The sequence below is a fragment of the Pseudopipra pipra genome, chromosome Z (assembly GCF_036250125.1).
Source record: "Pseudopipra pipra isolate bDixPip1 chromosome Z, bDixPip1.hap1, whole genome shotgun sequence".
NCBI classification, from domain to species: Eukaryota; Metazoa; Chordata; class Aves; order Passeriformes; family Pipridae; genus Pseudopipra; species Pseudopipra pipra.
The window spans coordinates 58405534-58430595 of NC_087581.1; the positions used below are offsets into that span (position 1 = coordinate 58405534).

Below are 25062 nucleotides of genomic sequence, written 5' to 3' on the forward strand. Positions count from 1 at the left end.
AACTTGACGTTACCAATTTAATAGGTCTTTTTCTCTAAGATTGTGGATCAGTCCATTTTGTGTTAATATTTTTCTTGATAGGTTCCGTGTCTTTGACCTTGAGGTTCTCCCTAAATCCATTAATTAATTTGAACATCTCCAAAACAGACTTAGAAAAAATAAATGCTGTGAGCAAGCATTGTCTCTTTCTGTTTATTGAGTATTGCTCAATTAAAGTAAACTTTGTGCTGAATTTAATGCTTGTTCTTGCATAATCTTTTCATAAAGGTTTGCAAACTCCCAGTACTCAAAGCTAATAAGAGTAATGGGTGTACAGAGCAGCAACTCTCTCTGACAGCTTCACATTTACAAATGCTTCAAGTGTGCCAGCTTTCTGCTTTTGCTGGTTTCTTCACAAACATTTGTAACAGAGGATCCAGAGCTCCCAGTGGGTCCAGCTCTGCCATCCCTGCTGCTGTTTGGTGCTTGAGGTGCTCAGGACAGCAGCTGTGCTAAGGGGAACACCAAGGCAGCAGGGAATGTGGAGTCCAGAGTCAGGGAAAGTAGCCCACCCATGGCCCCGCTGATGCTAGGGATGTTTCTGTGTGCAAGTTAGCAGTATCCCGAGGTGTCACTTGGTTCTCTAGCCTTAGTTCAACTTGCTAGAAGAAGGCATTCCTCAGAAATAGCTTTATGTGAGAATAACTGTGACCTAACTCCTCTGAGTGCAGGTGTGCTCTTAATGCTGTGTGCTGTACCAAGGCCTGGTCCTGAAAGCCAGTGTTGGCACTGCTTCAACATGGCCTGATTTTGTTTTTTTGCAGAGGCTGTGGTGTGGCAGCCTTCCCCCTATAACAATGTGAAATCCTGTCCTGAGTTCAGTGGAGTCCTTTGTCCCACGCCTTGAGACCCTGAGATCAATCACCACTTCTAAGCTCAGGAGCAATCCTTCCCATCAGAGAGGAAGTCAGGCAAAACCACCAGAAGTCCTGAATGGATGAACAGGGAACTACTGGATTAATTCAAAGACAAAAAAGAAGCCTACAGAGGATGGAACCAAAGACAGGTAGTCTGTGAGATATACTGTGAGATATAGATTGTCCAAGCAGTCAGCAATCAGTTTAAGAAAGCTGAAGCCATGATAGGATTCAATATGGGCAGGGAAATGAAGAACAACAAAGGCTTCTGTAGTTATGTTTGTGATAAAAGGAAATAAGGAAAAATGTGGGCCCTCTCTGGGAGAAGCAGGAGGCCTCATGACCCGAGACATGAATAAGGTTGAGGTTGTCAATAATTTTTTTTTGCCTCAGTCTTCACTGGGAATTGTTCCAGTCACACCACCCATGTCACAGAAGGCAAAGGAAGTGACTGGGAAAATGAAGAATTGCCAGCTGTAGAAGGAGATCAGATTGGAGACCATCTAAGGAACTTGAAGGTGCACAACTCCATGGGACCTGATGAGATGCATGTATGGGTCCTCAGGGAACTGGCAGACTAAGTGGCTAAGTCACTATCTATGGCTAAGTCAGTATCTATCATATTTGAGAGGTTGTGGCAGTCTGGTGAAGTTCTCACTGACTGTAAAAGGGGAAACATAAGCTCCACTGTAAAAAAGGAAGACCTGGAGAACTATAGCCCAGCCAGTCTCACCTTGGTACCTGGCAAGAACATGGAGTAGATCCTTCAGGCAACAATGTTAAGGGACATGGAAAATAAGGAGGTGGCTGATGACAGCCAACAGGTAGGACTTCAGTAATAGTCCAACTCTAGGACTCCCAATATAGGAAGAATGTGGATCTGCTGGAGAGAGTTATGAGGAGAATCCTAAAGGTGATCAGAGGGAGGAAGACAGGCTGACAGAGTTCAGGTTTTTCATCCCGGAGAAGAGAAGGGTTCAGGGGCATCATGCAGCAGCCTTCCAATACCTATAGGGGCCTGAAAGAAAACTGGAGAGAGACTTTTTATGAGGGCATGTAATGATGGAAGAAGGGATAATGGCTTTAAGCTGAAAGGGGGTAAATTTGGATTGGATGTAAGAAAGAAATTCTTTACTTTGAGGGTGGTGAGACACTGAAACTGTTTGCCCAGGGAAGCTGTGGATGCCCCATCTTGAGAAGCTGTCAAATCCAGGTTGGATGGCACTTTCAGTGGAAGGTGTTCCTGCCCATGGCACAGGGGTTGGAACTAGGTGATCTTTAAGGTCTCTTCCAACAAAAATCATTCTATGATCAAATTGGGTTTTTAGTTCTTAGTCCTCAATAAGGAGAAAAGCCCTTTCAACCACATGCCAGTCTCTCTTCTTTCTGTTGGTGCTTTTCCAGCTCTTTGTAAAGGAAAAGAATTACAGAACTGTAATTAATTGCCTGGTCTGTGAGTGTTTCAATGATAGAGTTACAAATATTCAGGAGCTCACTATTAAAGCAATTTCTCTTCTAAGAATTGCACTAGGATTCCATATGTCCCTTGAAAAGACCAAATTCACTTCTTAAAAGAAGAAGTAATTTGAAAATTCAGTGGAAAATAATGGTAAGATTTTTCAAGATAATTCAGAGAATTAATAATTTAAGATATGTAAGATAAATTTATAATGGGTACATATATTTGGGAGTCAGAAGGTGGAAAGTATATTGTTTTAGCAGAGGAATAGTACAAGATAAAAAAAGCTATGCTACTTTTGCTTAACAAAAATCTACCTTTCAGTAAAACTAGAGAGCTGATCAATGATGCAGGGGATTAATGATAACAGTGTAATTCCCTCAACAGCAGAATTTGCTTCTAGGTAAGTAGATTTCCTATCTGCAAGCTCAAAAGAAAGATGTAGAGCTAAAAAATATGTAGCTAGGTGATTAATAAAAACATCAGAACTGCTTTTGGTGGCTGTCAGAACATCATTCTCAACTGCACATTGCTATACATCAGTTTAACTGTTCTTAAATATAACTTAAAATTACTCTCTGAGAAGATTTTGATTCACAGGATACCTTGAAGCTCAGAAGGTATGATAAGTTCTTGGTTATTTCAGTGGAAATTAGTTTTTCTGAACTGGGAGTGCATTCAGTCTAGCAGCGGATCTTTGAAAGTACAGCCTATGAAGACCAATATTTCTGTCACTGTGTCCCTGTTCCTTCTGCCTGCAAACCTCTGTTATAAAGAGGTCACCATCCTAATTCATTGTCCTGGTGCAGACCAAAGTGATGGCAGAAGACATAACTGCTACATCAAAGGCAGGCGTGATCTGCCCATGTCAATGTACTCACTGAACCGAGCACTGCTCATGTTCAGTCCTTCTGCACCACTTTCATTTTTTTTGAAAACAACATATTGATTTTATTTTCTTCCAAGAAAAATTTCTGAGCACAGTACAATGGTTACCAGAGAACAAAATGATAAGTTTTATACTTGCTGAATGACTTTTTTTGCTCTTGGAAAAATAGTAGTATCCAAAAGTTGTCAAAAGTTGACATACTTAAATCTGCATTTGTAAAAATTAGAGCATTTTTAAATGTTACAGTATTTGAATGTATTTATAGGCTCTCTTTTTAAAATGAGCTTTCTCTAATGTGTCTTGTATCTAAGCTTTAAAAAAATTACACATTTTAGTGTTAATCAGCATTGCCTGTGTATAAACTGGAGAAATGCATCCCCTACAAAGAGGAGAGTGACTTCTTTAATATTTTTTCTCCCAAGATGTAGATGAATGGAAAAAATATAGTCAGAGTGATCTAACAATAGGTGATTTCTTACAAGGCTTGTTTTCTTGAGCATCAGCCAGTGAAATGTATTGAGTACTTCGTAAAGAATTCATTTATTTTGAGCCAATGTAGGGGGTGAACCCATATTGCCTGACATCACAACATTCAGTTACAACTGGTTTGGAATTTTGACTGTTTACAGAGAAGTTACAGTGTGAATTTTCACTGTGTGAAATTAATCACATTGACTGTTAAAAAAATAAAAGATTAATTGGTTTTACGTAGTGTTGTATAATTTCTTACAGTAGCTATTAAAAATAGATAACCAGAGGCTAATAGATGTTAATGGTCCGCTTCACTATTAAAAAAAAAATCAATGTTTCTTGGATACAGAAAACATTATTGCATTATTTGGCTTATAAGTGTTTGATATGAAAATATCCAAACAAGTAAGTCTGCATTCACAAATCATCTTTGTTTTACCAGCTTTAAACATTTCATGCTAAATTTGAAAAATATTTTCTGTGCAAAATAACTTTGCACTTCAAGAAGGGAGAAAACTAGGCATGCTACTACTTGCCTTCCAATAAGAGAAACAGATAATAAGTTTTTATTATTTTCTTAAAATATTGTTCTACATGTATTTGTGTATTTTTAAGGGCCACATTATATAAGTTACCTTTCCACAGTTATTATATATTACTTTTAAACTTGTTGGAGAGTAGATTTTCAAATGCAAGTAATTAAAGTAGTAAGCTATTGAGTTATTGATGAATACTGAGCTATTAATCAAGCTAAAAAATTCTACAATCAGGATTCAGTGCTCTGAAGCACTGTAAAATAATAGTATTTGTGCTCAGTGATGCAAGTAGCCACAATTAAGCAGTTCACTTGACAAATGAGATAGTTCGCTTTATTTTGCACTTAATTGAATTGTACATGCTTGGTCACCATTGTCTTCTTCCCTTTAGTTTTGGTTTCTAGCCATTTAAACATACGCATTTATTAAAGAGAGAGTAATTGAGCTAAGTTGGCCATTGGCTCTGGAAATGCAGACATCAAGAGTTAAAATGTTGTGTAGGGTAAAAATTATTATTATCCCTCTAGAAAAAAAAAATCTTAATTTTTTAAGAGAAAAAATTGGATAAGCATTTAGGATTCTGCCACTAACTCAAAACAAATGTAAATTGGAAAAAGCCCCTCTGGGATGTTGATATTAAATCACTATTACCAAGTAGAAATATATAAACATTGTTTCTTCACATTTTATTTTAGTTAGCATTTCAGCAAACCTGTCTCACATTACTGTCTTGTATCCTTTTCTTTCCGTGTCTGCAGTCTGCTTGTTATGATCCTCAATTTGTAACCTATCACTTAGTTTTGTTTGTTTGTTTGTTATGTTTGCTTTTAACAAACTGTGGCATTGAAAACCTAAGTTATATGTTTCCTTCCAAGATCCTAAAAAAAGGCATTTTTAGTCTGGGTGGGAGAAACATGTTAATAAAATGCAAATATATTTAATAGATGTAGGAAAATCGACAGATAATTGTAGCATGGTGCTTACTTTTTCCAATGTTTCTTACTGAAATACATGATCTCAAAAGACCTAGATTTCTCCAAAGCAATACAAAGAATTTAATTGCAAACAGCTACAGAATACAGGTAGAATACAGGGATAACAATCAGATATTTGTAGGTAAGACTATAGCTGGCACCAACAGACAGGGTTTCATGAGACCCTTAGTTCCAAAGTGTGAGGATTTTTTTTGTGGCTGAGGAGTACCATGCTGAGTTTGAGAGAATTAAGGCAGGCATATTGATGTGCACTGCTGGGTCAGTAGCTTGCTGAATTATGTTTTGTGGGGCATCATGCCCATAGACTCTCAGTTAATTCCTGTACAAGAATTTTACATTTGTTGGAGAGCTCATGAAGTTTTGGGTATGTTTCTCCCAAGAAAGACTCAGAGAAGTGCACCTGCAGTTCTCTTCGAAAGTTATGGGAAGATCAGGTGCTCCCTTCCATATGGTTTCCTGCTCATGTCAACAAAAGGCACTGATGACGTGCTGTTTCTTTTTCCCACTGCAGGCCCTACCAGTGTGGTCACTGCTCCCAGTCTTTCTCCCAACCTTCAGAGCTGAGGAACCACGTAGTTACGCACTCCAGTGACAGGCCTTTCAAGTGTGGCTACTGCGGTCGTGCCTTTGCTGGTGCCACAACACTCAACAATCACATCCGGACACACACTGGGGAAAAGCCCTTCAAGTAAGTACTTGAAGCCAGCAGCCTTTGTCAGCTGAGATTAGAGAGGAAAATGCATTGCTGCTGTTCAGTAGCATCCCCAGCACTTGGCAGAGTTTTCCTTGAAAGCCAAGACTACCAGGTAAAACAGTTAGTGGTGAAGCTAAAATCAGAAGTAAAACAGATTTGGTTTTGGGTTCCTTGACATCCCTGAACAATTTTTCCTTCTCTGATGAGATCTTGATTGTTTTAATTAAGTGGCAAGCTGCTGCCAGAGAACCACAGCTGAAAATACAATCAAGACTGGGACAGGTCATGCTATAAGAACATTAATACGTTTCTTAGATGTCTATAGGCTGAGGTGGATGGAACTTCAAGTGAAAGCTAATTTGACTCTGGTTAAATATGGGAGAGAAATATGCATCTTCTTTTAGTCTCAGAATCACTGCATACAAAATGCAACTCCGACTTGAGACATAAGTTTTGTAAGATCATAATAATAAATTGATAGTGCTCAGCTTTCCAAGATATTAAAAAAAAAGTCACATGGTCAAGACAGTTTTTAATTAAACAGACTTTGCCTATTTCTGCAGTTTATGCTTACTGAAATTTAAGCTAAGCACACACCTGAGTCTCAGAAATTTTTCCTCTATGCTCACCTCCATCTACAGCACAGTTGATCCAGGCTTATTTTACCTTGTTGTGCAAGACTCTGACTACCTAACAGGAAGTGTTCTCCAAGACAGAAGAAATAGTTCCCATATTTGTGTCTTTTTCTTTGCTGAACTGACAGACCCAGGCTGTACCTGGAACAATTCCACTTGGGAACAAAAGTAATATATTGATGTCATCATATATTGTATTGATATCACTTCTTTTAAAACCTGCCTGAATGTTCCTAGGAAGAATGAGAATAAGTGTAGAAGAAGGTGTGCATCTCTCCCAGTTCTCCAAGTGCTGTCTGTTCTCTGTTTACTTTTCTCCTTTTGTCTTTTCTACTTTTGCCATACTGTGCTTTCTGTCTGGTTAATGTAAGAGAGCTCAGTTGTTGGGCCTGTCAGAACCCCTCATAACAATCCCGGCAGAGATACTGGTGGACAGGCTTTGCCTCTATATATGGTTGTAAGAAAGCATGGCCTCCATCCATGTCTTTGCTGGGAGCAAGGGGGCAGAGCTGGAACAAAATGCTGCATATCCAGTACAGAAGAAGTTGCATAGCAGAAATCATGGCCAGGATAGTGTTGTAGGAGGCAAAACATGGAAACTCAGAACATCTAAATATTGACTTCTCTTGAGCCAGTATGTTGAATGCTCAGAGCCCATAGAAAGTGAACCAAAAATGGTGTGAGCAATCAGATTGATTTTATCTAGTTGCTGTGTAAATAGATTTTAGTAATTAATGGAAGAGGTTTCCAGGTCAAAATGGAAAATAGATTTCATTTAATGTTAATGTGTTACTTATGTGTAACCTTGTTGACTCCACTTAATTTTTTTCCTTAACATCCTGTTTTTGTCATGTTTCCAATAGACCTGTTATTTTGCCCCATTTAGAGTCATTATTTTTCCCTTTTGGTTTAGCAATTTTTTTCCCCCTTTTCCAAAATGGTCTTGATTACAGCACAATTTCATCTGCGAAAGGGCCTAATGTGTGTAATACAATTAACCAGTTGTCTGGAATTTTTTTGTTTCTTTGTTTGTTTGTTTTTGGTTTTTTTGTTTGTTTGTTTTGCCCTGCTTATGTGGAAGTATTTAAGTATTCCAGCATGGGTCTACCTATTCTTAAAGTTACACAGCAGAGGGACAAAAAATGTGTATGCTCTGTACTGCTTCTTTATGATATATGGCATAATTTCAATCTTGCAAGATGTTTATTTAATTTCTTCCTTAAGCTCAACAAACAGTAGTACCAGTTTCTCTCTGTAAGACTTGTTGAAGTATTCACAGTAAGCTGACTAGTAATTTCACATGAAGCTAAAACTGGAGCTGCAGATCTTCCCATCACTGCTAGTCAGATAAGAGGGCACATGTGCCTTGATACGCAAGCTGTTCAAAAGGGCAGATTTGCCTCCCACACAGGACTGCTTGCATTTGAGAGAGGAGGGGCACAAAACTTATCCAGAAACTGATCTACACTCTCTGCTGGAAAAAAAGAGGGAGCTGCAGCTCATCTTGATGTCTTATCACCATTCAGATTCTCTTTTGAATAAGGGGGTCATGAGACCAGGTAGTAAGAAAGCTTAGAAAAAAAGTCTTCAACAAATTCTAGTAAACAAGAACTGAAAATGGGACAAACAAGACTTTCGTCACTTGATCATGCAATTTAGTTTTTAAGTCTTTATTTACAGTGGAATTTAGAGTGTACACTTACCAAAAAAAGTGCAAGATGGAAAAGTTCATTGAGATATGGTTTCTGTACCTCAAAAAAGTCTGTATTTGTAATGATGCACACAATTCTCTTGACTAATAATTTTACTACTAGAAAGAATGATCATGCATGGATTGTGATAAATTACTTAAATTCTAGCTGTTATTTTAAAAATATTAGGCATAATTTTGAAGTTGTTACTAAATTCAATTTTAAATTTGCTGTTGCCATGAATGCAATCTCATGATTTCTAAGTAAGTATGGCAGTTATTTTGTAAGACGAATTACAGTGAGTGTGGATTAAGCTGACAGTCTTAAACACTGAGTATGTTTGTACGTATATTATTTTCAGAATTTGGTTTAAAAAATTGTGAACATAGGGTAACAGCATTTAAAAATATTTCAAAGAAATTGTGATGTAAGAGGAAGTTTTGATTGGTTAAAAAGCTTTTTCTCTGAGAAGACTTTTTCTTTGTAGGTCCTAGGTAAATTTGGATGTATAGTGGAAGACTTTTCTATTTGCTTTTCATTAAGATAACAATGCTAAGTGAGGTTATCTGTAGTCAAAGCTTTAGCTGCATTGCCCGGACTGCAGGTCCAGTTAGAAGGGATTTCTTTTCATGTCATCACAAGCTATCAAGCCAGCGTCAGCACTGTAAAGTTTTTGTGTATTCTTATCTTACTGAAGTCTCCACTATGGCTGCTAGTCTGGGAACAAAGCTCTTAAGTAAATTAAAAGGTAGGAGAAAAAGGAAAATTATTTGTCACCTCCCTTTTCTTAAGTTCGTCTCAACACTTCCCACTTCCATTTTAGTAAAACTGAAAAATAGTTAAGGGACTTGCCTGCAGAATCAGGGTTATGCAAAGATCTAATATGCCAGATTCAAACCAAAATAATTAGAGGAAAGATTCTTTCAGCTTGTGATAGCTCAGGTGTTTTTCATTTATTCTTACTGACATATAAAACTGGGGAGCATTCATTTCAGGTTGAACATTGTACCTGCAGTGACATCTCAGCTTTGCAATATTTTTTTGGGGGTTGGTTTTTTTTTTTTAACCCCTTCAAATGAATTTAAAATGTAGTGTTAAATGTTTTTCTTGAATGAAATCCTAAAGTGTTTATTTTGACAGTATTGAATGCAGATTTTTCCCCCTAAAATAGACCCTCAGCATTTTCCTCCTCCAAAGTCTTTCACAGAGGTTAATATAAATGTGCAAATTAAACCAATCCTGTCTATAATCATCAAAGCACTGTGAAAGAAACAAGCAGACCAGTGATAATGAGGGCTATCTAAACAAAATCAGAAAACACAGTACTGTAGAAATATTTAAAATCTGTCGATGTTCTTTGTGAATTTAAGAACAGTTCTGCTTACCACCTCCACCAAAGCAAATCATATAGGGAAACTTTGTGGTGGATTGAAGTCCTGAGTTTAAGGAGGTTGAATGCTGTAATATACTGGTCTGTACAATTACAATGAAGGCACACACACATTGTAAAAGAAGATAACAGGGATCTAGTTTTCACTGATGGTATCTAATTGTTTGAGGACTTTGGAACTGCTTCTTTGGATCTACATTGTGTCTGAGACTGTTTAAATTACTCTCACATGCCGTTGAATGGCCCTAAGTGGAAATTAAGTTGTATCTCAGTTAATAGGTATAATTATTGGCAATACATGTATCTGCACTTGAGGCTTAACAAAAATTTGATATGTCTAGTAGTCAGGCTTGGGCTCAGCCTCATGGTTACTTTGTGGATGGTCACATGAGAGATGGACACTTTTTCCTTTCTGACAATTTTGACTACTATTAAAATTTTCAACAACATGTGTATGGCTTACAGTACAGAAATATGCACACACAAACCTACAGACACATGCTTATTGATCACACAGGTTTATGGCAGTTGTTATTCTGCTATGATGGTCTGGGAAAGAACTGTTGATAGAGGGAGAGAGTACATAATAATTCAAGAGAAAAATATTCCTGCTCTTCCTCCTATTCCTACCTCCTGTGAGATAGTAATGCTGACTGCTATGACACTATTATCTTCACCTTTTCTGTCAATTTGTATCCAGCAACAACTTCTGTGGACTACGTTGAAAAGAGGAGTCAGGAGCCTAATACAAATCTCTGTCAATAAGCCAGGTACCTATATATCCAAAACTATTGTCCTGGAAACACCATCCACATCATTTGGAAGCGCCTAGACAATCCTGGGCACCTTGGGTACTGAAGGAACATCTGAAGGTTACCCAGGTACAAGAAAAAGACAGGGAAATTAGGCACCTTTCCAAAGGCTTTATCCTGACTGGTGTCCAAGGGCTGTGTAAGCACAGACAGCAAAGTCTGACCCTCATCAACATTTGGCACCCACATCTCTCCTATTGAATGGGTAGATGCTTGTAGCAAGAGATTTATTCTTTTTCTGTTCTCTCTTTAGCATCCTTCTTCCCTGTGCCTTTATGGTAGTATATCCGAACAGCCCGTACCTGGGAGGTTAGAGCACTCATATGGTAGAAGAATCTTGTGGGTAAAGGATGGGAACTTGCATTTTAAAGAAATACTGTAATTCTTGCTCTGAGCTTTCAAGAGCATTGCAAGGTGGTGAGTGAATGCAGTGCCCAGCTCTAGCCTGCCAGGCAAGCTCCAGAATGGATAAGGAGGCCTGTCACAGCTTCATGCCCAATGGTTTTAGTGAGTAATTTTGTCTTTTGATCAACCTATAGTCTTTACCTCAATGACTGATGGTGCCTGGGCAACCTGATGCCTTGTATTTCATTTATTTGGCCAGGCTCTTATAGTGAGGTGTTGCCACACAAGATTTTGCAGGTTATTTTGCAACTGTATCATTGGTTAGGTGAGGATTCAAGCCTCCTATTAGTCAGGAAGCAAAGTACTTGTCTTTGTAGACATCAAAATAACAAAACTATCAAGTTTGAGTAGATGGTAATATCTCATACAGACTAAGTTAACCCCCAGACTTAAAATTGATTCTAATGCTTCTGTGATAGATATATATATATGTATCTAAAAATAATACAATAATTTGCAAGTTTGTCAGGCAATGAAATTTAGTATATTTTGACACACTCATCCAGTAACTAATCAGTTTTCTAATAAACAATCAGCAGTACACTAATGTGTCATCAGCACTTCAGGAGCTCTGGAGAGTGGATGATCTGCACATAGACGTTAATGAATACCCAAAAAATCATTAAGTAATCAATACTTCTGAGTTATTTTCATTGAGCTGATAGGTCTGATACATTAAAGCTGACATTTTACATTTGTCAAGATCACAGTGCAGTTTTTAACAGTGGAACAGGATGCTAAAAATATTCCATGAAAGACAATCAAAGAAACACAACTTAAAAGTGTTGACGTTTTAGATTGGGACAGTAACCTGGATGAATGACTCTGTAATGTCTGTGCTAAATATTCCTGAAGCAGAACTTTATTACTAAAAATTAGTAATCTGAAGAACACCTACAATTATGCATATGTGAAAATATCTTTCTTTCTTTTTATTATAAGCAGCCAGATCAGTTACACTTCACAGTTCACTTTCTATCATTCATATCAGGAGAGAGAGAAAGATTAATATGAATTAGAGTCCTTTTTTTTCTTCATTTGTCCTTTGAAGGTGAAGAAGTAATTTTTGTGATACTTTTATGATAATCTTCTTTGAAGATAAAGCATCACACAATACTATTAAATCAAAGATGGCTTTTGGAGAAAACACAATACAAGAAGAATATGCTGCATCCATATTTGTGACTCAACAATAACCCCTCTCCTATCCCTTCCAAAATTCAATTACTTTATTAATTTATTCACGCATTAATTTTTTTTGCAGATTTTGGTTCTCTAAGAAAGGACAGGGTAGAAAGATAAGTGAACATAAAAGACAGTGAAGCAAACACTGGTGACTGTTATGAGTTCTTGCTCAATCCACAGATTTATGAAATAGTGTGGTTGTTGCCGGGTAATTAAATAACCACTAACTCTGTGTGCCTCTTTAAAATGAACCCTACTAACAGAGTCGGATCAGACAAACAAAGAGTTTTCTCTTGTTCTAGAACTGAATGATTATTGCTTTGTGATTTCTCATCCTCCAATAGGCAATTGTGGTTTTTAAATTAGCAGAAGGTGAAATTCTATTTGTCATCAATTTCTTTTAGGGGTTACAGAGCAGAAAACTGCAGACAAGCTTCTTCTTTGATGGCTCACTCCTAAAAATCTCTTTTTGTTCTTTATCTATTTGAACTGACAGTGATCAGAGCTACAGCAGGACAGGCCTCTCTGGAGAAATCACCTTCCCCCTGTCTATTGACAGATTCCTCTGTTCTGAATCAGACAGGCCTTGTCCCATCATAGGCATCAAGGCCTTGGAAGTAGCCACCAATTAAACCTCTTGAGCCAGTAAAATCTGAAGCCACTTTTGAGTGTCTGTTCTGATTAGGCAGGATGTGACAAAGCCCATCACCCACCTCCCAGAGCAGTTCCCTGGTCTCAATTTTCTCTCTTGCCTTCACCAGGTGCGAGAGGTGTGAGAGGAGCTTCACACAAGCTACCCAGCTGAGTCGACACCAGAGGATGCCCAATGAGTGCAAGCCAATAACAGAGAGCACAGAATCAATTGAAGTGGATTAACTGATTGACTGGTTGGAATTAAACTGCAAGGAAAGTCATGATTAAATGTCACGGACACTTAAGCAAAACCAAAGATTTCCTCTGAGCAACTTTCAATCAGTCCCAGAAAACCAAAAGCAGTAATAAAATAAGTAAGATGTTAAGAGATATTGATCCTGGCATGGAAGTGAGACCAGGAAAGAGATTATTTATTTATGACTAGGGATGAGTCTTATTTCAATTGACAAGTTACTTGGGGCTGTTAACATTTCAAGTCCCTCCATGTATTGCTTTAATTCTAAAAGCCTTTATAATTGTTATTTAATGCCAAAGTGAGGAATCTCAAGGGTTACTCCGCTCATAGTTATGACTGAGAATGCACATGGACTTGTTTATTGTTGCACCTTTTTTTGTAGCATGACTCAAAGGACCCAGATATAATCTGTACATTTGGCTGGGCTGGGCTAAGTTGATCTTGACATGGTTGTAATAGAAATTGCTGTGTGGGATGGGAAGTGATCAAGAGCTATACCTGGGTCAGTGTCAGCCGCCTCAGACCAAAGGGCATTTCATTTCCATATCTCATGCCTCACACTCTGTGCACTTTTTCATGCAAGTAGTTTGCATTGGCATTGGCATAGATATTCTGGGGGGGAAATAAAAAGACAAGAAAAGGAAAAAAAGGAAGAAAAACAAGGAATGTTGTATATCTGCAAATACACATTATATAAAGAAACAAGTAGGAAAACAATGTTAAACTAACAGAGCTTTCAAATTCAGTTTAATTGCTATCAAAGAGGTGATAGAAAGTATTTTAAACATTTAAGATTCAAGTCTACATGTAAATCATATTACGAGGAGCAAAACACCAAGAAGACATTTTTTGTTTGGGTGACAGATTTAATGTCATGCTGATTTCTAGGAAATCAGATCAGAAATCCAAACTGTAGTCCACTGATATTTTTATTCTGTTGGTTTGGATCAAATTGAAAATGCTCCTGTATTAGATGAAGCTTTAAATATAGCTGGGCTGAGTTTCAAAACAAAAGGTAAATCTGAACTCAGATACTACGTAAATTTCTTGGAGGCTTCATAGTATTCACTTAATGGAAATTGGCCTGGTACAGTGAATGAAAGAAAGCCAAAATATTCCCAACATCAATGTAAAAAGCTCAGATGTCATTACATTGATTTGATCTACTTTTATTTGTGCTTCTATCCATGATGTATTTCAGATTTCATGATTTTGTCTAATGAAAGTATGTTTTTCACTTCTAGAGACCAGCAGTGAGCAGTTTGTTTATGTATTGATTGTCTCAATGCTAGAGCTGTAGATTGATAAAAATGTAAAAAAAAAAAAAAGAAAGAAAAAAACCCAAAACACCCCACCCCACACACAACAACAACAACAACAACAAAAAAAAAAAAAAAAAAAGAGAAAAAATAAAATAAAATAAAAAAAACCACCATCACCAAGAAGCAAAACCTAAACAGTTCTGAGGTCATGCTATATCATAAGGTAAAACTGCAAAATAAAATTGTGGAGATTATGGGGATTAAAACAGAATAATTCAGTTTTGCACCAAAACTGAAGTGCTGACTGGCTCATAAGGGCTCAGTTGATTATAATAAGTATTTTAAACACATTTATGGGGATGATTTTAAATACGTAGAGAATTAAGTATCCAGTTCTGTAAAGGGCTAGACAGAATCAGCTTCAAATTTAATACCAGATTCAGGCCATTTATGAATTCTGCAGAGAGATCAAGCAGAAAAAGAGCCTGCAGTAAAATTCAAATGCATTTAGAAGGAGTTCAAAAGCTAAGACATCCTTACCGCGTGAGGTTCATTTATTATATTACAAAAACTACACTGCAGAATCTGGAGTTTGCAAAGCTTTGCAGGGAATTACTTTGGAAGTATTTGTGTTTGGCTATGAAAAATTTAAAAAACATTGTGGGGGGAAAAAAAGATTTTTTTATCATTGTTCTAGAGAGTACCAACTTATCTCATAAAGAAGCTTCATTCCTGTGAGTTTCCAGCTCTGTTTCTCAGTGCAGAGATATGGGGCGCAAGCGATTCTGTCATCACTTGCCTGATTTTATCCTCAAAACTATGTGAGACTCTTAGCTACTATATAAATGTATTTGTTTGTTTGTTTGTTGTAGGTTCAAAGAAGCATGGGAAGCTGGGTAGGAAGATTTGTAACTTAAAGGTGTCCATCTGAACACTGTTTTGTTCCTAGCAAGGCTAATGAAACAGAAGAAACCAAAATCAGATCCTAAACCTTTCAGACCCTCATGGCTTGTAGTTCACATCTTCCCTTATTTAAGTAACTTAATCTAAAGTACACATTCTGGTGGGGCACCAACTTTTAGTTAACATTTGAACAGTAGCTGTAGATCATTTCTGCAAGCAAATTGTTTAAAGAGATAAAAAGAGAGCAGGAATTAATAAATAGAGTAAGAAAGCTGCTCTGAGAAGCAGCTATGTTAGATCAGTGACTTGTGCTGTTGCATCACCTAGCTGTGCCCTTGTATTCAAGGAAGTGGTTAGTGGCAGTGCAGAGCAATCCACCTCGTGCAGAAAGGGATTTGTAGTTAAATCCTGCAGAGCAAATAGTATGTAAGTATGTGCTTACAGATACTGCAAGTTCCCTGCTGACTATAGATAGGCTTACTTGTATGTTTTTTATTTAAACATGTGTCTAAATACTCTCCTGAGTGAGTGTGAAGTAAAGATCAATTATTTCAAGATTTTACTGGAATGTTTTTTAAAAATGCACTAGAGTAGTATGTCTGCAGAACTTATTTTTTTCTTCCAAATAATTCTTTCTTCTGTAAATCACTATGTTGTGCCATGTGCCTAAGCACAATTTCAACTATTGTATTATTTTATACATGGCATTTTCACAACAGATTTGGCAGCATATAAAAGCAATACAGTGAAACCCCATGATATCATAGTGGGTTTATCTTGAATACAATGTTTGGCATTCTGTTACAATATAGCAAATGTAAAACTAACATGAAGAAACTAATGCATCCCAGGTTTGGACTAAAGGGAATCCAGTTCCTGCCTGAACTTCCCAAATGCTGAGTGAGTTTCAGTTCATGTACTGATGGAACAAATGTACATTTAGATCTATTATGCATACAGTATGTGTTTGCACACAGTAAACTGAAGCAGTAAGTGTAGTACAATTATCTTTAAATGTAGTGATTATGTGCCTGCCATTTCAGAATTTCTGAAGCACTTGGCATCTCTGTTTTGTAGTCTGCTAAAAAAACCAAGCTTTTCGTTTTGGGATTTTTTTTTCATCCAACTCTGAACATGTTGGAAGTCATATTTAAAAATTGTGCCTAGTTCTGATTTTTTTTTTCAGTGTGGAATTAAATTTTATACATTCATAGAGTTATGCCTTTCAGAAATACTTTAGGTCCTTTATAAACCTGCAGTTATAGCCCCTAAATATGATAGTTTTTAATACAATTTTATTTTCTTCCCATGAAAGAAAATTGAGTGGTGAATAATGTAATAATTTCAGCATATTACATACTAGAAACTTACAAGCAGTGATGTGTATATCTTTTTCTTTGGGTAACATCATCTCTCCTTTAAATTAATATTTATTTTTGTATGGTGCCATTGCATTATGTGATGCTGTCTTATAGCTGAAAAAATGATGATATTTCAAACAAATAAATAGGTGAATGTCTAAAAATAAGTCCTCATTGCTTTTGAGAGTCATCAGTTGCTATGATTTTTTTAGAAATTACAATTAAAACACTATTCTGTTCCATCCAAGTCCTTACTGTATATAGGATTCCAGAAAACAAAATATTCTGGGATTGCATGAAATTTATTTTTTTTTCTCTAGATTTTGGAAGTTTTAACATCATCAAGCTAGTCTGAAAAATTACATAAATCCACTCTATAGATGTAGAGTATGTTGAAGGGGTCCTGTGTTGTAATAAAAATACTAATAACATTGTAATTAGAAAGATAAACAAATGCTTGCATTTGTTAAACTTCATAAAATTCATCTTTTTTACTGCCAAGGACCAACTAAGTCATGCATGTAGCTGTATTCTTGTGATATCAATTGTAAAGACTGCATTGTGTTTAAATGAAAATAACAGGCACACATTTAAAAAGAAGATGAAGAAATGTAAATATATTTGTTTAATAAAACATTTCTATTACTGTACCCTAAGCCTTTGTCTTATGTTAATATTAGATATGGAATTCTGTGCATGCTGTGCAGAAAACCAAATAGTCTATGTGATTAAGGCAGCCTCAAATAATCACTGTGCCTTGCTGCAGTTGTCATTATTTGTTTCCAAAAGGTGTTTGCCACTTAGAAGTTGCAAACTCTTTTGCAGCAAGAAAAGACTGAGATCAAGTTTAGTTTTCTTGTTCACTGGGTGTCACTACTTCTGTTGATGTAATGCTGAGGGCACAGTGCAGTCATATGCTCAACAATCATTTGGAATTCATTGGTATAGGTTATGATGTAAATAACGTCATATTGTAACCAAGTCTTTCTATTCTGTGTATTCAAGTGTGGGGCCTTTTTATGGTTGGTGGCCTGAGTCTTTTTTAGTTATCCGAATCCTAATTTAAAAGGATCACCATCTAGTGGACTAAGACAGAATTTCAAAGTTCCAGCTGGTGTGATCTCCGAGCTCATTCTTTAAAAGTCACTCTAAAACCCAAGCTAAAAGCAATAATTATGCTCCACTGCAAGGGACCTTCAATGCCTTTTTTGGCATTATTTCACTGCCATTGTGTATGTCAAAGAGCAGCGATTAGTTCACTAAGTCACCCCTTGTTCCACTTGAAAAAATATCACTTAAGTATGAGAAAAATATATCAGCTTCTATAATTTTTCATGCTATATGACCTTTACCATAGCACAAGAACCACTATGGTAGAATAATTGTGCAAAACTTGTACTTGAGAAAATACTCAGGTAAATGGGCCAGCAGACTGCCTGCTGGTTTGCAAGTAGCAGGGATAGTCAATCATTTAAGCAAGCTTCTATACATCCAAGAAAAGTTCTTTACAACAAGAAATTGTATTGAGTCATGCTGTATGAGATTATATCACCAAACCCATATAATTTGTCATGAGCTAATGAGACACAAATGTCTAAAGGGGGTGGTGGGTGGAGGAGTCCTTTGGCTGATGGCCCAAACTATGACGTAAAAGAGTCCTGGGGTCCACCGTTTTGAAACTCTTTGGGTACATGGTTTAGAAGAGGTGAGGCTCAGGTCTGCTAATATTTTTCTTCTAATCCATTTACTGAACTTTTTTAGCTGGGTTAAGGACTAGGAGAGTGCTGCTTCTTTAATTTTGTCTCTGAATATGATTACTGAAATACAGGGAGGAATCAATCCTGTATTAAAGTGCAAAAGACCAGCAGAACAAAATAGCATCAGTCTTATTGTTTGGCTGTTGTTTTTTATCCAAACAAAGTGGACACTTGCTCCCAAACGAATACACAAGAGATCAGCAGTGTCCAAGTCACTGCACACCCTGTTTAGGTAGCCTCCTTGGCATCACACAGAATCTGCCAGTTAAAACAAGTCCAGTGACTTCTTAACACCCAAAAAACCGACAAACCCAAGCTACACTTGAATTGATGGTACATGTGTTGAAGCAGCACTCTGACCTCCACATACTGAGTGTTGATTCCCACAGCCTCAGACATCTTTAGCTACTTGCTAAAGGACAGTCAGTAAAACAGTTTGACAGCAAACTGGGACAATCTCATGTTCCATGGTTGCCAGGGATCTGATAGCCCTTTGGATTAGACCAATATAATGTGGGGTGCTTAACACACCCAGTTGCCTGGTGAAATCTGAATCTCTTGCATAGGTGTAAAACAAACTAAGAAGACCACAGATATCCAAACACAGCCACAGGAGGTTTCCTATCCATGTAAGTGAGGACATCAGTAAACTAATGGTATAGGAGACCTAGATAACCAAATATGATGGGAACTGGTCCAAGGACATGGGGAGGGAAGAGGAACATATAGTCTATCTCAAAATAGATCCAAATCTTTGCACTCAACTCAGTATGTCTCATATCTGAAGAAAGCATTGACAAATCTTAATTTTTAAAAAACTATTTTTATTACAGATAACATAGTGTTAGAGACACCTCAGTCTTGAAAAGCCACATTAGTGAAGTCTGGGTTATCCATTGTAGCCATAGTTGGATCACTCTGTCTTTCTCTCCAGTGTCATCTTCTCCACCAACCACAGCAGATGAATGTTACCAATACTTCTCAATGGATTTAAACATTTTCCAGTCTTCAGTCTTCTTCCCCCTCCCATCTTGTCACAATTTTCATACATCATACTTCTATTTTTCTCTTCCCCTCTGACATTATTGCATTCAATCATTCTCCTCATCTCTAGAGTTTCTCCAAATAAGTTTGCAAATGACCAAGGAAGGAACTTGTATTTGTTTATATTGGCACAACAAGTCACAGAAATACATTTTTTTAATAATCTTAGCCTCAATAGAATGAGTCAAACTATAACAGTCATGGAGAGTTTTCAACCTGGAATTTGTTTTTTTCTTTTTTAAGGGAGCCAAGAACATTTCAGCACACACACTACCAGTGATCAAATATTTTTCTGGAAGCTATTTGGCTTTTTTTTTTATTAGTCTTATATTGGAACAATTGTTTTTTGTATTTCCCATGGCATAAAAGGTAGTTAGATACAGAGTAAACTAAAATTTTCATAAAAAAATATTTTCTAGCAAGTAAAAAAGAGCATGATAAATACATACACTGAGCCGTAGTTGTAATGTCTGTACATTTGTCTGAGTCTCCCTTCATTTTCTAATTTTTGTTTTGTTTTTTTTCTTTAAAGCATAGAAAGCCAATTTCTTCTGCTTATGCATAAAATCTTCAGGAATGGGGATAATATATTGCTGTAATACAGCACCATATTTCTGCTCAATGAAGTACTGCAGTAGTGTCTGATCAGTCAGTGATAAGAACACCATGTAACTCCCATCTCAGTTTTTGAAATAGCTTACATGACGAAGATGTATGTTCCATGAATAGGGAGGCAGATACAATGGAAACCAGTATCTGATTATTAATATCAGTTTGTTTAGCTTGTTTTTATATAAAATGCTCATGATAGAAAGGAGTCTGCACTGTTCTTTGTTGAGAGGTAAGCAGATAGGGGAAGTTTAAGCTCCGAAGGAAATTTAGAAGCATATTGTGTCTGCCTTCCACCTTAGTAGTTTTCCTTCGCTCTTATTTTAATAGTAGAGCTCATAGAGAAAGATCTTTCATGTATGCATTAGCAATACAGATTGGTCAGATTGTTTTCCATTTTTCTGTCCTAGAATTTGCTTCTAGAAAAGTAAAGGGCTTGCTTGAAGTGGAAAAATAAAAAAAATAAAAAAAAAGAAGAGAGAAATATCTTCCATAAATTTTAAGGAAAAAAAATGCTAAAAATGTCTTCATAAAATGGACTGCTTTGTGCATGATTCCTCTGCTTCAAGAGCTCATTTTCATCTAAAAAGTATTTTGAGAGTTGCTTCCTGTCTAGATCTAATTACTAGAGTGAAAAATCATGAACATTTGTATACTGTGAATCATGATTCTCCATAGAATCTATTGGTTGGCTCTTCTGTGTAAACTTCTAAGTAACATTGTTGATTTTAAAATTATTGCTTTACTTTTTACTGTGGCAGATAAAATAATTTATCTCTTTCAGTCTTGCATGGTCATATGGCCTTAATTCACCCCAGTACCCTAATGAAGGTACCCCATTGTTCATATGATACGTATTAACAAGTTATACTGTCGATTATGGAAGAATTTTAAGCCATGTGTAGCTTTTCTTTTCCCTCTCCTTTGTTTGCCAGTACCTTTCTAGTTTAGGATTTTCCTGTGTCAAATAAGGTTGCTGGCTATCTCCCTTTCTACCAACAGCCTAAGTACAGGGGGTCTTTGCCCACAAAACCCCATGGCAGTCTCATGAATACTTGAATATGCTTCTAGAGTGCCTTCAGACATACAAATTCCCAGATCTGCTTCTAGTCCAGTACAGGACAGGATAGCTTCCTTTCTATTATTATCTCATTAACTAAAACCAAAGCAAACAATCTCAAGGTAATGATCCAGATGTTGGTTTTGATTTCACCCGCCTAAATTTTCTCCTCTATTACCATCTACTACCATCATGGAAACCATGCATTTTAGAAATTGCAGAAAAGAAAGGGAATCTGCATCAGTGTTTACTTATGGTTAATCTTCACTTCTTTGTGCCTTAATTTGGTTTGTATCCCTCCCACCTTTAAATGTGTCATTAACAGCACAGGTAAAATCACAAGAACCAACATAAATTATCAGGCTGAATTATGATAAAAGCCTTAATAAAATAGCACAGCAAATATATGCTAATATAGTAAAGACATTAAAAAATATAATTAATATTTATTATGGCAAAGAAAAGTTATCAGTATACTAGAATTTTTTTTTAATCCATGCAGCTTTTACATATGTAGTAAATTAATAGTCAAAGTATCTTGGAGTGATGGCTTCATGTTAATTTTTTGAGAGGGGGAGCTGTTTTTCACAAAATGCTCAACCCATTCAACCTACTTAGTGAGGCTGAGACAATGCAATCTATCCTCAAATCTGTCACAGCCATAGCTGTAGTCATTTAAAATAGCCAATCCAATCATCCAGCTCTTGATTGTTTGATGTTCTTTCTGGCTTTACACTTTTGATTAAGAGGCTCAGCAAAGAGGTGAAGTTGCAGAATAGCAAAGGGTTCCTTGACCTAAAGAACTTGAAGTCAGCAGGTCACTTATAGTGACTGTGATTTATTGAAGAATAAACACAGCCTCACCAAACCCTTTTCTTTCCTTACTGGTCTATTTTTGCTGGCATCATATTCTTGTTCAGAGGACACATGCAGAGATCCTACAGTAAAATTATTCAGTTTCGATATCAAATAAAAGATATCTTAGATTTTGCCTAACTATAATCATGTATTTTAATAAACTGATCCTCAAAAATAGGAAAAACTAATAATAACAACTTATGCTACTGAAGAATGTCAGCATACTGTACTAAAACAAAGAAAACACTAGATCTCATTTCATTAAAAAATAAAACTTCAGCAATGAGTCTTTTCTGGAGAAAATCTCATGAAATTTTGGTCTGAGAGTAAAGAGCATTTTTTCTTGGAATGAGGAAAGAGAAGCACTCCTTTTCAAGCTAAAATATCTCATTGGGGGGGGGCATAAAAGAGAAAACAAATGAAAGAAAAAAGCAGTAGGAAAAAAAAGTTCTGATTGCTTAGAAATAAATGTTTTCACTACTTTAATTCTTGAAAATGTAGTATGATCTGTAGTGATTTTAAGAGATGGCTTTGAAGCACAAGTAAATTAATCATACTTAACTAAAGATCTAGGCTAGATTTAAGAAATGATGATTTTTATACTCTTTTTGTCTATCAAATTTTTCTTAATAAGTCTCTCCTGTAGCATATAGTCTTACTGATCTACGTAACTCACACATGACAAGTATAAGCTCTCTTTCTTGTGCAAGTACAGGTACACAAACAGGCATTCATTCTCATTCTCTCTCTCCCTAATCTTTATTAATTCTTTCTTCTTCAGAAGATCCAAATTTTTTATAAATTAAAAGAAAATGCAAATGTAAGAGCATAAAGAGATACAGTTGAGTTTTCATAAAAACAGAAGGGAGCTTTCTACCAGGAAATCTTACTATCTAACTTTAATAAGCTTAATCAGAAGAATATGTATGTATCACACATAATTTTTTCATTAAAATTACTTTTCAGATAAGTGCTTCATTTGTCTCTGAGTTCAACAAACTGCATTTTCCCTTACATTAAATCAAGGTAATCTTCCACATGATAGATCATCTGACTGCTGTTCTTACACACAGTAGTACTTGGGACTTTTACCCTACATTTAAAATTAAATGCTTCATAAAGGAATGAAAAATAAGCTTATTTTAACCAAAACCTTTCCAAAGGAGATGAATTACTCCTATTCTGCTCCAAGAAATTTCATCCAGCATATGCTGCCTCAGAGAGGGCGACTGTACCCTTGCTGCTCTGCTGCCCTGCTCTGGGGGCTCTGTGAGGACTCAGTAAGCTCTGATCCCTAACAGGGTGACAAGCTGGCTAGATTCTTTCCTAAATGTGAAACTTAGCAATTAAAAGCATGGGAAGAGAAAGACAACATACTACATTCTGTCCCAAATTTAACCACATTTAAAAAGTATGTATACATACAGATAAACAAAGAATGTCTTTAAATACCAATTGTCTAACAAAGACAATCACAATTTCATAAAGAAACTATAGGGTTTGGAAGATCAAGCTTTCTGTTTATTTGTTTGCTTGCAAAGGTGTTTTAAATTAATGCAGCCTGACGTAGAAAGCTAGTAAGCTGAGGGCTGGCTCCACATTTTGCTCGGGGACTGGTGTTTTTTTCTGTGCCCACACATGTCACTAAAGATCTGCAGTGTCTGAGAGGAAACGTAGCCACACCAGTTCTGGGACCACTTGAGTGACATAATTTATGTTCGTAATGCTCTTCCATGGTACCCCTGTGTTTCCAAATGCTTAAAGCTTCTAGGAGTAAATGATTTCTTTCCACTACAGCTCAAAGTGCCAGGAGTCAGGAGAAATTTAAACACAACTAAGATCAACATTGTGAGTTTACTTGGCCTCCACATCTAGCAACACAGTCATAAATTTCCTAGGCTTCTATTTGAAAATTTAAAAGGCCCTATAGATTTGGCAAGTTTTCTATCACAGTGTTTCTCTATATGGCTTATAATATTGGAAATGCCAGGAGTTGCACTTTGGATTGTATTTGATCAGAGGGGTCACTATTCCCATTCAGGTGCTGTTCCACAGTTGACCACCTGCGGTGGTGGCAACATCAAAATACTGAAAGCAACAAGGAATGGCGTAATTTCAGTTCCCAATCTCTTTCTTTCAGTTATTGCTCATGCTTAGTAAAAATAGTGTCTCTGATTTGTCCTTGGAACTACTTTTATGTGATGCCACTGCTGGGTACACACATGTCTAAGAACATTATGACTGATCTAGCAATACTTAAAAGCCCAGTATCTCATTGGAATAGGGACAATTGTCATTGGCAGGAGGCAATTGGGCATCATTTCCGGTAGGGGCTCTTGATATGATGAGGATTATGAAAGATAAATGTCACATTCACACTGGCAAGCCCTGACTTGTATCTGTGTCAGTGCATCACGCAGCTGTCTAAGCGCTGATAGTTACTTTCCAGTCACCAAACTGCAAATCAATGCAATTTGTATTGCTGCACATCATATAACCAGTGATGTTCTTCTGTGGTGTCTGTGGTAACAGGTAGCCTTTGAGTGGCCAGTAACCCTGGCTTAACTCTATCAAAGAGCCCATTATTATCATAAGTCCACCCATGAAAGCTCATTTACCCTCAGTTGGATTACATTTTCCCCCTTAAAAAACATACTGTGGTTGAAGTTAGTGAAGCGTTTTTCCCAAGCTGTGTATTATGCAATATGGAAAGTATTTCTCAAAGGGTCCACTATTGTTTGCTGTGAGTGACTTAGCCTCCTAAGGAAAGATAATGCTAGGCTTTTGGGCACCATGAAGAGTGTTTCAGCAGTACTGTCAATAAGTATGACAGTAATGATTCCTCCTTCCTGCCCTGAAAAAGGGGAAATGCAGGTCAATTTTATTATTTTTAGAAGTTTATAACTGCCTTAGATAATGTTATTGCAATTTCTGCTGGCCTACTCCTGTAAGGAGTACAATCCTGCAACTACTGGACCAGCATCATGTTATAACCTAAGAAACAGAGAAGTTTTAAAAAATTACTAAAATCCCTTGTATATATCTTTTCCTCAGCCCCCTGCTCACTTCTTGAGGTGCAAGAGAACTCTGAGCCATAGAGATATTTTTTGTGATCACATCGCCAAACTTCCCAAGGCCCATGTGCAATGAAAAGGTTCAAACAACAGATACAGAAAGGCACAAAGATCGTCCAACAGCATCCATTAATTTTGTTCGCCCCAATGGCATTGACTTCACTCTCGGCTTCATGAGTCATCATTT

The 25062-nt window shown here is 36.7% G+C and overlaps 1 protein-coding gene across 1 annotated transcript in view; it reads left to right on the plus strand.

Moving 5' to 3' along the window:
* Positions 1-12972, plus strand: part of PRDM6 (PR/SET domain 6) — a 73644-nt gene extending 60672 nt beyond the window's left edge. Inside the window, exons 7-8 of the mRNA XM_064640986.1 lie at positions 5758-5934; positions 12820-12972. Coding sequence (XP_064497056.1) covers positions 5758-5934; positions 12820-12934 — 292 coding nt within the window. The 3' untranslated portion in view covers positions 12935-12972. The remainder of the gene's footprint in view (positions 1-5757; positions 5935-12819) is intronic.
* The last annotated feature ends 12090 nt before the right edge of the window (positions 12973-25062 follow it).